The sequence below is a fragment of the Nicotiana sylvestris genome, chromosome 12, assembly GCF_000393655.2.
Source record: "Nicotiana sylvestris chromosome 12, ASM39365v2, whole genome shotgun sequence".
Taxonomy (NCBI): Eukaryota; Viridiplantae; Streptophyta; class Magnoliopsida; order Solanales; family Solanaceae; genus Nicotiana; species Nicotiana sylvestris.
Window position 1 is genome coordinate 24,408,417 of NC_091068.1, and position 14,586 is coordinate 24,423,002.

General features: G+C 41.5%; 1 protein-coding gene across 4 annotated transcripts; it reads right to left on the minus strand.

The window, feature by feature from the left end:
• Positions 1 to 583: 583 nt before the first annotated feature.
• LOC104235152 (F-box protein SKIP19-like) lies at positions 584 to 12,501 on the minus strand. 4 transcript variants are annotated; one of them, XM_070165467.1, is made up of 3 exons: positions 12,122 to 12,501; positions 7,967 to 8,597; positions 584 to 1,159 (listed from the first exon to the last, which is right to left on the minus strand). In XM_070165467.1, the coding sequence occupies exons 1-2, from the start codon at positions 12,436 to 12,438 to the stop codon at positions 7,997 to 7,999; spliced, it is 918 nt and encodes a 305-aa protein (XP_070021568.1). In that variant the 5' UTR covers positions 12,439 to 12,501; the 3' UTR covers positions 584 to 1,159; positions 7,967 to 7,996. The 4 variants fall into 4 exon arrangements, 3 of the variants coding, with proteins under 3 accessions (XP_070021568.1, XP_070021569.1, XP_009787149.1); XM_070165468.1 differs by lacking the exon at positions 584 to 1,159 and adding an exon at positions 7,539 to 7,697; XR_011404500.1 differs by lacking the exon at positions 584 to 1,159 and adding an exon at positions 9,435 to 9,522 and having other exon boundaries at positions 7,708 to 8,597.
• Between the last annotated feature and the right edge of the window lie 2,085 nt (positions 12,502 to 14,586).

The window sequence follows — 14,586 nt, forward strand, 5'->3', positions numbered from 1 at the left end:
GTAGTGAGTAGAGTATCGTTCCCACGAAGACTTATGATCAATTGTTGACTGATTCAAACCCAACTTCTTTATCTACCTAAGAGATTGTTCATAAGAGAGATATGTAATTGTTTTACTACTAAACTATAAAGAATTAATCTAACCAAAGCAAGTAACCAAAGAGATAGCAATCACAAGTAACGAACAATAGGAGAAGATATTCCTGGGTCACAGGTGTAATACAATCGTGTTGTGTCCTTGGCTCAAAATGACTAATCAATTTATCTAGGTTATTGATTGACAGGGTTGATATTACTCATAAGAATCTGCCGAGTTCTTACTCGCCTGTTCAAGTCAAATCAATGCCTATATGTCTATGGAATTAATATTAACAAGAACGCATTTACAATTCCCGTATTCCAACCAAACAAGGCAATTGGGTATATGTCTATCCCAATTGCAAATCGTTTCCCCGAGGCCCGGGTTCTAGAACTTGCTCTATTTAATTCTATATGCAATCTAAAGTTCCTACTTTCGAGTTCAACTGAAGATTCATAGATAGTATTTCACCGTTAGCTATTCAGCAAAATAATTAAGAACAGAATTAAATAAATAACCCAATATGATAACCTAATTTTGTCAAATTAAACTTCAAACAACAACATTCATGTTTTACCCACGACCCCTAGAACAATGGGTCTTAGCTGCTCATACTAGGGTTCATCATAAACAAGTTCAATTTCATCACAAACAACAAAAACAAAAGAAGAAAAGAAGACTTTGATGATCAAAACTCCTCCTTGCCTCTTGCCTTTCTCTCTCCTCCTCTAAACTATGAAAAACTTGATAATTTAACCTTGGGGCGAGCTTGACTTTATGTAGGTTAAGTGGGTTTCTCTCCAGATTTCCAATTTTACCCCTAAATAACGTTTCTCCGGATCGGACATGCACGAACTATTGTGCGAAGTATGGAGTTCACGCGTGACTTCGCGCGCTTCTCTTGGATTCCAGGCAGAAAAGCTTGCGAACTATTGCGCGAAGTTTGGAAGTTAGCGCGCTTCAGTAGCTCGTATTTGTCCATTTTTTCGTCTCATCCTTGCGCACACTCGACTCCTAGGGGTTGTTCTTGCTCATAAATCATTCCATTCTCCTCTTGAAAGCATCATTTAGGCTCCTCATCCTGCAATGTATACATATCACAATTAGAGCCTATTTTTCATCAATTAACCATAATATGTCATCGGAATATAATCAAGCGGAAGCATAAACAATAGCTAAATCACCTAAATTTCGCCTATTATCAATGGCCACTACGCACTAAGCATGTCCGCAATCCTATCTGCTATATTAATGCTAGATACTGATCTATACTTCATGCACATTGCTCCCTCCCTCTTAGGAAAGGACGATATCCTATTGTGTGATTCTTTGAAATAACAAGCTTGTCCTACCCGTATGTGCGGGGTATAACTTATGTTTCCTTTATTTTTGTGCACCTCGGACCGGGACTCAAGCTCGAGATCCCAACGGACAAAATTAGGTGTCAGCAGCCCAAACTCGACTAACGACAAAGCTAAGCACGGGACTAAATCTGGTCATTCGAGTACAGGACTAAATGAGTCGTTCTACAATGCCCCTCTCATCTCGCCAACCAATCAGTCCCAGGTAACAGACGATTTCATTTGCGTTTAACTTGTTATTTTTCCTTTTTTGGATTGGGATAGGAACACGAGCACTCTCCCAGGTGAGCGAAAGAGAACAAACGCCACCAAAATAACACGCCAGGAAAACGTTCCGCACCATATCGTCCCGCAGGAAACGATCGAGAAAAACCCTCCACACCGTACCATACTGCGAATAACAGACAAATGGTTCAGAACAAGCCGGCGTTATTAAGAAACAACCTCTATAACCTGGGATTGGGCAGTGAGCCCATGGAACATACAGTCTCTCCAACAATCTCTCCAACACAGGCAGAACATGAACGCGAAAAGCTTGCCCACATATTCGCCATGGCGATGCTACGCCAATTCAACTGATTAAATACTACGAGCCACGTCCGAATTTCATTCAAAATAATCAAGCCCCAAGGTGCCCAGAAGCCTAAGCAATAAGTCCATCGTCCGTCCCGTCAACGGTCTCTCGGGGCCGACCAATGAAGGGACTAAATAGTCTGGGACTCACCCCGACGCATACCTAAAATATGCAGCAACACATGATATTCTCCAATGAAAGCAAGATTAGATGAACTGGGACTCACCCCGACGCACACATAAATTATGCAGCAATGCATAATACTCTCCAATGAAAGCAAAATTAAACAAACTGGGACGCACCCCGACGCACGCATAAACAATGCGACAATGAGTAATATTCTCCAATAAAAGCAATGCAACAGGCAAGTCTCACCACTCCACCGAGCCCACACGTCGCCAAGCAAAGTTAAAGTTCGACCTCGCTCGAACCATGACGGGTAACAATTCGAGCTCCCCCGAATTTACACCCTTACGGCCATCGGCCATCGCTAAGCGAAAGTAAAATTCGACCTCGTTCGAATCAGCAAAGTTAAAGTTCAACCTTGCTCGAACCATGATGGGTCACAATTCGACCTTGTTCGAATTTACACCCTTATGGCCCCCGGCCATTGCCAAGCGAAAGTAAAATTCGACCTCGTTCGAATCAACAAAGTTAATGTTCGACCTCGCTTGAACCATGACGGGTCACAATTCAACCTCGTTCGAATTTACACACTTATGGCCCCCGGCCATCACCAAGTGAAAGTAAAGTTCAACCTCGTTCGAATTCATAACGGGCCACAATTCGACCTCGTTCGAATTTATACCCTTATGGCCCCCGACGAACACCAAGTTCGATCTCGTTCGAATTCATCGTGGGCCACATTTCGACCTCGTACGAATTTACACCCTTACGGCCCCGGGCCATCGCCAAGTGAAGATAAATTCGACCTCGCTCGAATTAACAAGTTAAAACTGACTCAGCCCAAGTTGGTGAGACAACATTCAACCTCACTCGAATTTACAAGTCAAGACTGACTCCGCCCAAGTTGGCGAGACAAAATTCGACCCCGCTCGAATTAACAAATCAAAACTAACTACGCCCAAGTTGGTGAGACAAAATTCAACCTCGCTCGAATTTACAAGTCAAAACTGACTTCGCCCAAGTTGGCGAGACAAAACTCGACCTCGCTCGAATTAACAAGTCAAAAGCGACTCCGCTCAAAACTGGTATGACAAAATTCAACCTCGATCGAATTAACAAATCCAAATCGACTTCACTCAAATTTGCAAGATGAAATTCGACCCCGCTCGGGTAAACGAGGTCAAGTTCAAATTAGCGGGTCGAATTTGATCCCACTCATATCAACTACCAAAAGTCAGGGACTTATTGCGAGAAAAACCAAGAAATTCGAAAAGGAAAAGAGAAGGGGAAGCCAAAAACATACAAACGAAGACAAGCCAACTATTTAATTCGAATAAAAGGTAAGTATCTTACAAAGGGCCAAAAAATGGGGGGCCCACCCATCAACAATAAAAAAAATCTAAGAACAGAAAGCTATAAAAATTTCACTCGGCCTCATATCCACCACCGTCTTCTCCGGCATTGTCATCATCGGAAGGAAGGCCATCTTCAATCTCAGCACCCCCGCCGGCCTCCGGTGTTGTAGGGTTATAACCGCAGGCAAGACGAGCCCCGCGTGCCTTAACCCGAGCATCTTCAAAAGCGGCCTCAGGAACGCTTCCCGCCGTCCACAAACGCTTATATATATCTCGTTGGGCCTCAGCATGGATCCATAGCTTGTATAAACGGCAGGGGACAACAACAGGGGCAGATTCTTGAGGGCGGGCCTAAGCCAACAGTTGTGCCTTCTCGGTCTCGAGAGCCATAACTCGGTCTCGAGAGCCATAACTCGGTCTCCCAGGCTCAAAGCATCCCGATCAAGTTCACTGATCTGCTCCTCAAGCTGTGCCTCCCTCAGTGTGGTCGTCTCCCTCTCGGCTTCCCGCTCAAACCTAAGGACGCGGATAGTATCTTCCAGCGCCGCCGCCCTCGCCAAAGCCACCACTCGAGCTCTATCGGCTCTCTCCAACTCCGTCACCTTCGTTTCTAGCTCAGCCACCTTCTCCGTCCACTCTACACTTAGGTTGGCGAGTCTAGTGGCATTCTGCTCAAGCTCGGCTCGCAAAGACAACACTTTCGCCTGAAGATCCTCGCATTACGCTGCAACACCTTTGCCCACCTCGAGCTCCTCGTCTTTGGCACTAAGAATCTCCTCGAGCTCGCTGCATCTGCAGATAGACCGCATTAGATCCTCGTCCCTTTTCTCCAACTCCTCCCTGACGGATTGAGTACTAGAGTCCGCCCGAAGCTGTTCGTGCATCTCACGGCACTTGATGCGATACCGGCGATACTTCGCAGCGATTTTCAGAAAGACTTCGGCCCGCGTCTCAGCCCTACGAGCACTCTCGATCTCCAGCATGTAAGTCTTAAAAAAAATCAGCAAAAGCAAAGGGCACAAAACAAAGAAAATAGCAAAAGGAAACTCACTCTCAAGGCCATTCTAGCCACACCGCGTGACAAACCAGAATCACTGATCTCCTGAAGAGATCAGTTTTCAGCAGCGGAGCACAGACGGTCAAATTGGGGCACCAAATCCACCGTGTCCTCCAACAGGTTAAAATCTGACGGGATTTCGAGCACACGGGAAGGGCCTTCCGCCCTCACATCGACCCTGGTAATGCCTTCCTCGAACATCCTCATGTCCTCAAGATCTATATTAGAATTGGATTCATAATCATCTATCGCTACTCCCTTCAACCTCTCATCATCTCATTAGCCGAAGATGGGGTACGAGCCTGCCGAGATGTCGATGGGCCACTCGGAACGATCACGGCAGCCTCAGAACTTTGTTCCCCTGCCGCAACAACCTCTTCCACGCCCGTAACGGGCATCACCTCCACACCCAGGCTGGCATCATCGCCGACTTCAGGCACCGCAAAAACGGAGTCGCCCCTCGAGGGCGTTTAACCCAAAGACGCCCACTCCGACACTATCCTCCGCTTCTTTGACGAGGCCTCTTCGTCGTTGCCACGAGAAGGTTTGCCCATTGAACGGACTGTGGGAACCAGAGCCTCCGACCGAGGAACAACCTCCGAACAAACAGGTTCAGTCGCGGACGCGGTCCGCCAAGCAACCAAACTTTGGGCGCCCTCGTCCACAGTTGCCCTTGGTGCGGACCGAGCAGAGGAAACCGGTTGACGGAAAGCGAGGACGGGAGCCCTTACCCTTCTCGCTCCTTTCCGACCTGCCAATGATAAAGTTGACCGAACAAAGATATAAGATAAAGAAAAAAACGGAGCAAAAAACAAAGCAACTAAGGCCGAAATAAGCCGATCTACCAGTGGAAGGTTTGCGCCCAAACCTCTAGTGAAAAGGCGCCCATTCGCGGATCCCCATCGTGTGGGGAAGAATCACGCTCACCCATTCGCGAATGTTGGCAACTTACGGAGGAGGTACTCTCTCGGCTGCAAAAAAAAACACTAGACGGGGTCACGAAAAGAAAGACGACCAACGACCATTTTAAAAAAAGCAAAATGATGAAAAAATGATAGTAAAAGGAAAGGAAGACCAACGGGCAAAATTCCACGCCTCAAGAAACTCCGAAGGTTCGATACCACGTGCTCTGTTTGGACGTAGAAGTTCTCTCAAAAACGGCGATTGGCTTTATCATCCATCTTCACCACCAAACCCTTGGTTCCTCGATGACGAAAGTGAAACATTGTGCCCCTAAGAAAATGGGGGCAAAGAGGTGAAGAGAAATTCCCCGATCGGCCAGCTCTGCATACTTGATAAGCGTAAGGAAGAGCTTGTATACCTATGGAGAGAGTTGAGTCGGACACACTTCGTAGAAGCGGCAGAAGTCCACCGCCAAGGAGAGAAGGGGAAGTGTGTATCCAATAACAAATGGGTATGCGTAAAATGCGTAGTAGCCCGGGCGGTGTATATGCACTATATCATGACCCGACGGAACTAGTTCAATATGATCAGGGATCCCCCATTTGGCTTTGAACGTCGTGAGCGCCGCAGCATCCATCGTAGAAAAAACGGCTCCGGCTCATCCCCAGCAGGGCTATTGAAGTCAGTCCTTGCCTTCCCTGGGTGGGGAACCACCTCATCTACCGTCGGAAAACTCTCGTCCTCCGCTAAATCCGCTCCCTCTTCGAGCAGGGGTACATCGTTTTCCGGCACCGGAGCACCAACGGCTCTATCAGGGTTAGAGGATGCACTAGCCATCTCTTTTTTGATTATGAAAATCAGGAATGACAAAGGGAAAAGGTAGCGGCCACAGGAATTCTTGACAGAAAAGGAAATGTGAGAAACTGAAGGAGAAGAAGAAGAGCTGCAAAAGTTTCTCTTGAGTAATCGGGAAGCACAACATTCAAATATTAGGTTTTCCCCTATTTATAGGGATATAAACACCTCAAGTGGGAAAACCAAACGCCGTCATTCTGAAAATGTAAAGGGCACGGGAAACGACGCAATTCATAGGAAACGTGTGCCATAATGACACATGAGAAGTTTTAATGACATTCTGAACTGACATGACAGTCTGATGCAGCTCTTGAAACGTCACGTCGCCACCTCGCCATGAGGTACTCGCCTTTCGCATAAAGTGCTCAGATTTCTCACAACTATCGCATCGACAGAGTCTGCCCATTGAGCTCGCCAAAAGACAACCCCAATAGCCGGAGGGACTAACTGTATGGGTCAAAATTTGACCAGACAAGAATCTGCGTAAAGAGGAACGGCAAAAAGTCACTTGGGTCGAAGCCGTATCCATACAACACTATAACGACACGCACCTCAGCCATGGCCGAGGATGTGTATTCAGAATGATTGAACGACGAATCGGCTGTTAGGACATTTCAGAGGGTCGACCAGTAACATAATCAAATGACCTAAGTACTTTGGATAATGACCGTTGGGTAAAGGATAATACCTAGTATATAAACTAAGTGAGAAGAAGAAGAAAAGGGGCTGAAACAAATCCACATACAAAGAAGTTTTCCGAGTAGAGGAGGGATCTTCATCTCTCTCCCCACGAAGGAGAAAGAAGCAAGGAAGTTCGGATCCTCAATATGTATTGTTAGTCTCATCATATCAAATGTATGGGATTCAACCTTTGTAACCCTTTTTATCCATGTATTCTTCACTATTGCTTAATGTTATGAAAATCATCATCCTCTTCTTATATAATCGGATTCAATCAATGTTATAGTTGAATTTTACGTTTTCAATGTTTGCTTACTCTTATCTTCTATCTTAGATCTAGGGTAAATTATATTTGGCTAGGATTTACCTAAAATCTTCTTATTTAATTAGTTTAACGAAAAGCTTAAAACTTTTTGGTCGAACAACAATAAGGTTTTATCATCTATCATATTTGCTTATGGTATAGACACTTGTTTCAAAATATAATGAAGTTTTCCATAGGTAGAGGTTCCCATTTTCGCTTCATCCTATTTAAATAAAAACAACTCTGAATAACAATGCTGAGAACTTCGACAAACAAAAGGCAAAAAACCTAATAGATAAATGGTGTCAACAAGAAAAGCTGAAGCGCAAACTAACCTAGAGTATCAGCCGAAAAAGCTACAAGGATCAAATGATTAAAGTGTGTACTTCATAATAGTGAGTAGCTGCACAATGAGAGATGCAAAGGACGTTTAATTTAACTACCACAAATCTACACATGCACTAGGCTACTTAACCAGTCATAGTAACCCGGCAAGTGCCTTAAATCTCTTCTTGACAAACCAGTCAACTAGTTAATCTTCCCCATTTTCCTATATTCTCACAATATGAGAGAAAAAGGACATTTAGAAAATTAAACCATTGAAAACAGTTATATAGGTGTTCAAATGACATGGAAATTGAGATATTCATGAAATACTAGCAGCATGTTTACCATCAATAGAGCAGAAGGGCTGTCAAACTGCTATTCAAAGAACATCTCTTCATCACCGGAATAGTTGCTGACATCTGAAAATTCATAGTAATCATCGTCATCTGAGATGAGATCGATGTCAGAAAATCCAGATGGGTAATCCTCATCAAATGATTCACAATCATGCATTCCTGCATCAAGTTCATAATCTTCGGTGGAATCATGAGGGCGTCTGAGATATATGAGCTGTTGAGAACATCGCTTCCCTACATCCCCTCCTAGATTGACATTAAAACATCGTCTTAAATCAAGTGATTCAAGGTTAGGGCAACCATTAAGAATAGCTTCCAACCCTTCATTTGTCATCTTATTTCCAACAAGTTGAAGGTTGCGCAGTTTAGGCATGTTCTCTGCAATTCCAATTGCCTCTTCATCGTATTCAATGCAGGGATGTCTAAATACCTGGTTGTTCAACTTAAATGACTTCAAAGCACGACAAGAGCGGCCTATAGTTTCAATGGATTCTTTGCTGATTAAGATGTGGTAAAGGTGCAGTTCCTCCAATAATGTACACTTCTTCACTGCCGCACTCAACCCCTCACCTGAGACATTATAGGAGCATAGGAGTCTAAGACGTTTGAGTTGAGGTGACCTGTTGAAAAGATTCAAACTTAATAACTAGAAAGACAGATGCAAAATTTAAAAAGCAGGGATATGAACATACACAGGCATCAAACGATCAAGAAAGGAGCAGTCTCTTAAAAAACTAGTTCAGAAATCACTCGCTTTAATAGATGTTTATTATTGTGCAAACCTGTTTACGCACAATAAGCATGATAATGAATAAACACTCGTAACAGAACTACAAACACAAAAGAAATCTGGTCGAGAGTATATTCTTAAGGCCTTCACTGAAAGACAATCCAGTCTGTCAGATATTATTGTTTCTCTTGCCCATGTTATTAAGACAGATATCAAGATTGATCTTCACCCTACTGTTCTTTATTTTGATTGTTTTCACAGTTAGGTAAAACAAGAAGACAAGGGAGCAAATTTGAACCATGAGTATATTTTTTTTAAAAAAAATGGAAAGGATCATGTCACAGCTGTAGAAGGTTGTGAGGTTGTTCACTTCTCTCTCAAGCTTAAACAATATTAAATGAATCTGGATGGTGTTCACATCTCTCAAAATCAGCTAAACAGTCTGAATAACTTAAACAAAGGCACTATTGCATGTGAAGCCTTATTGAATTAATTTGATTATTCAGGTGTGCAAACCCAATTCCTCTTTTATTTGATTAGAGAAAAAAAGATCAACCCAGCTCTCACCTAGAAGATAAGAGGGTAGGAAAAGGATTACTAGATAAGGGTGATCCTACGCAACTGATCTGAGAGACTTGACCAAAGTACTTTGTTCTCGCTTCTTAGTTGACTTGCAGCATGTAAAATGATAACTTAACACTTACAAAAAAAAAATTGATTAACATACCCGACATGACAGAAAATCTCTTGACCTTAACAGCAAAAAACTAGTTCAGAAAACACTCGCTTTAATAGATGTTTGTTCTTGTGCAAACCTGTTTAAGCACAATAAGCATGATAATGAATAAACACTCGAAACAGAACTACAAACACAAAAGAAATCTGGTCGAGATTGTATTCTTAAGGCCTTCACTGAAAGACAATCCAGTCTATCAGATATTATTGTTTCTCTGGCCCATGTTATTAAGACAGATATCAGGATTGATCTTCACCCTACTGTTCTTTATTTTGATTGTTTTCACAGTTAGGTAAAACAAGAAGACAAGAGAGCAACTTATTAGTGAAACTATCAACTCTATAACTCCCATAAAGTTACAATCGGTCACTAATCAACCATGGTCACTTTGGAATTGTCTAAAACTGCTACACCAAATCAAGTTAGACTATCAAAGTTTCTAAATGCAAGGCTACAAGTGATGTGGTTCCGACATGGGTATAAGAAGTGAGTGGGAGATATGAGCAAGATCAAACAGCTGAAGATCTACTAGCGGCACTGTCGTCCAACCAGACTACTCGCCGTCCCAAGGAGTGATAAGGCAGAAAGGAAAGATATTCACTAGTCCCCTTTGGGAGGCCATTCTGGAGAGAAGGGAACCCTCATAAGGATACAATCCACTTTCTACTGGGGCAATATGCATCTGACAGTAAATGAAATTGATTCTGGATGTGACACATGCCAAAGAGTCGGGACTGAAAATCCTGGACCATTGCAGCCTTTACCAATACCTCAACAAGCTCGGAAATCAATTAACATGGATTTATTGAAGGTCTTCCTACATAAAAAGGAAAGGATACCATACTTGTGATATGGAAAGATTCAAAAAGTATGGCCATTACTTTGGTCTCAAACACCCCTATACTCAGGTGGTTAGTTACTCCTAGACCACATCAGCAAACTCCATGGACTTCCTGGAGATATAATGACTGACAAAGATAAGATCTTCACTAGTTTGCTTTGACAGCAGCTCTTCAAGGATTGGAAATACACTAAAATACAGTTTGGCTTAGCACCATCAAATAGATGGGCAGACGGAGAAACTTAACAGATGCTTGGAGAATTATCTCAGAGCTATGACAATGCGACACCCCAAGAAATGGATGTCTTGGCTCCCCTTGGCTGAATGGTGGTGCATACCAACTATAATACTGCTCTCTGTTGCACTCCCTTTGAGGCTCTTTATGGCTATCCTCCATTCATCCTCCCATGTATCTCTTGGCCTTCAGCCACCCATTAAGGTACACACAGTATCCCGCACAGGCAAGCCATGAGACAAGTGCTGAGGGAGAACTTGTCGAAAGCACAAGCCAGAATGAAATGCTATGCTGACAAGAGTGAGCGTGAATTCCAGGAGGAGACATGGGGTACCTCAAGCTGCAACCTTACAGAATAAGTTCCATCACCTTGCGCAAGAACTTCAAGCTAAGCTCAAAAGATAGTGGCCTTCTAAACTACTGCTGAGAATAGGCCAGTTGGCTTATAATTGGAGTTATCTACGGGGTCCCAGTACATAATGTATTGCCTATATCACTACTGAAAAAGAAGGTAGGAGCTAACAATACCGTTCATACTAATTTGTCAAACTTGGGAGAAGAAGGACAATTTCCCATTGAACTAGTAGCCAATAGCCATTTCAAAAAGGAGGATGATCAAGAAAAATAGTCGAGCTGCAGTATAGGTGTTGGTGCAATGGTCAAATCTTACACTGAGGAAGGCAACATGAGATGACTGGGATTTCTTGAAGAATCAGTTCTTCCACATTCGTCAATTTGCAGTTTTAAGGTAGATACTGATTCGAAGGGGGTGGAATGTTAGATGAAGTATGTTTAAAAGCATTTCATAAGTGATTAATGTCACAGTTAATAAAACGACAGCGTTTTGGAGCACGAGAGTTTAATTAAAAAGGGGATGACGACGTTTGGACCAGGAAAAGTCTGAATTACACTATTTACTCAAAACTGCATACCAGATCGCACAGCCCACAATTTAAATCCACAATTTGACATCAATAGTGAAGGCTCTTCTTCTTCTTCATTGATACAAATGTCACAAACCAGAAAGAAGGAATCACGTTTACAGCAATCTTGTCGCTCTCTCTGTCAAATTCTCTCTTTCTACTCTTTCTCTCCTCATCTCATTCTAATTCTTTTTCTATCCCCTTTCAATTCAGGTGATGGGTCGAATGGAGGAAGTATGATTGAGCATAGTCTGTTGCTTATTCCTTTGTTTCAATTTATGTAACATTCTTTCCTTTTTGGTCTATCCCTAAAGAATGACAACTTTCTATATCAGAGACAATTTAACTTAAAACCTCTCATTTTACCCTTAATGAGATTATTTATAGCCACATAATTACCACTGACATGTTTTAGACTACAAGTTTCAAAAATCTCCTTTTCTTTCTTAAATTTTGTGCCCAGTCACACGCCTCACGTAAATTGGGACGGAGGGAGTATTATTATCCATTTTTTCCGAATTGTAACGAAATTTCAAGGTAGAGCGGAATCCTGCTTCCCAATTCTAGTTAAAAATTATTCCTAGCATAACAGAAAGGTACCTATAAACTGACTCCAAAATAACAAAATTAAGAATATACAAGAGAGAGAAAAAAGTAAATTAGGGTTAAGAAATGGAACCTTTCAGCAATATAATAGAGCAAACTATCGCTGCCAAAGTACTCAAGATTGATATCAATTAATTGACCCTGGCTACGATCCACTGCTTCACGGCATATCTGTTCCAAGTCACCTTCCAACATGTCCCAGACATTGTCTCGCATGTTGATAACTCGCCACATGGCTGGGTCTTGGCATAATCGCCGCCAAGTTGTACAGACTTTATCTGCATTTCTCAGTATCTCTATCGTCCCCAGCTTCTGTAGTATCGTTGATGTAATCTCCGGCGGTAATTCCAGCCACGGCGGTGCGAATAGATTTTCCATGTCTACTTCCATTTTGGGGTTTTGCTGAGCTGAGGAAAGGTTGAGTTGGTTTTTTTTTTTCTCTCTCTTAAAAATAGTTACCTCTGATATTTTCTTGTTTGTTGTTTTAAAAAAAAAAGTACTAGATAATTTTATATTTAAAAATATTTAATTTTAAACTCATATTTTATTTTAATATAAAATTTATAATCACACAAATTTAAAATTATAAATTGTAAAAGTCTTATATTAATTCAAATATTTTGTGACATGTTTAAGAACACGGATTTCAAAAGTCATTTTTATGAACCCTACTCAAGAGTTGGCTCATGAGGTCAACTTGACCCGACTCACTAAAAAATAGGTATTTTTTCGTTCTTATATAATATTTGAAATTTATTTATTAAAATGTCTTAATTTTGTATATTACCCATCCTAAATAAGGATTGTTTACAATTTATATATAATTCATTATTAGTGCCTTAAATTAGGGTGATTAGTTACATGTTTTTCTTTTTTTCTCTTATTATCTCCTCTTTTCCTATTATACGCTGCCTCTCTTCACGTACAAGCTATTATTAGTGCATTAAAGAGGATTTTGTTATATCCGAGTTTATAATCCAAAAATAATCAATTGTGATAACAAGCAAATTAAAACGATTCAATGGTTCTCACACGTCACAAAAAGAAATTTGCCTCATTTGCTGGAAAAACAGTCTATTTACTAAATTGCTGCTGAAACGTGAGTAGTTCCGGAATCAATTGCAACAACCTACACAACATGACACATGGTGAATTTCTGATATTGCAGCAATCTATGTGCAAAACATGACATGCTTGATGCTTCCATAGAACAATGATTAAAAATAAATAGCATTATTTCAAATTTGATACATCTACAATAACATATAAATTAAAAATAATTTTTATACAACTAATCATATAGTATACAACTTATTTATAATTTATCTACAACTTTCATATATTATTTTTACCTAGTTAAATACAACTACAACATCATACAACTTAAATATAATTTTCATACAATTTTATACAAATATGTCTTTTGTATGTATTATGTATATGGTTTGTGTCACGACCCAAAACTCAACCCGTCATGATAGCGCCTATCGTGGAATTAGGTCAGCCTCAACTCAATGTGATCCAAAACCACAATACTAAAATTGAAAACATTTGCGGAAAACTTTTATTGTTTAAAATAAACTGTTTAAATATAAGGCAAAATTCTTAATACGATACAACCAGCCCAAAACCAGGGTGTCACGGAGTACATTAGCGTCTAGAAAAATAGCATAGTCTACTACAATGTTTACTGAATACAACTGAAACACATCTAGAATAGAGAAGGAGGGTCAAGGCCTGCGAACGCCATGCAGATACCTCAACAATCTCCAAAGACTGCAATCTCAATCAGCGACTACCTCTGGGACCAAAAGTACCTAGATCTGCACACAAGGTGCAGGGGGTAACGTGAGTACACCAACTCAGTAAGTAACAAGTCCAAACTGTGGACTGAAAGATAGTGACGAACTCAACCTCATCAGAGATAATAGAAATAACGTACAGAAATGTAGGCATGCTTTCAGTTAAATAGACAGCTCGAAACAGTAAAACAAAGCAGGTATGAATATGGTAAAGGAATACAACTCTTCTACATCTACATGCCAATGTACATGTTGTATGTAATGCACCATGCTGAGTACCTCACGTGCTCGCAATCTCAAATGCTCATCCACTCGGTACTGTATATGGCTCATACGGCCCAAGGAAGATCCATCCCGGAATATATATACATCTCTGACAGCAGTCACTCAGTACTGAGGAAGGACAATCCAGCATATGGAGAAGATCCATCCCCAGATAATAACGATAACCTCACAACCACTCGGTACTGTATATAGCTCGCAAGGCCCAGGGAAGGTCTATCCCGAAATATATACATCACTGACTATCAGTCTCCAGTACTGAGGAAAAACAGGCCAATTTAGCCTCATGGAGAAGATCCATCTCCATACCAAGGAAAACAGGCCAATCCAGCCTCATGGAGAAGATCCATCTCCATACCAAGAAAAGATCCATCCCTGAATATAATCAATCGCGCCCACTGTGGGTGTGTAGACTCCGGAGGGGCTCCTACATCCCAAGCGCTATAACAACCCA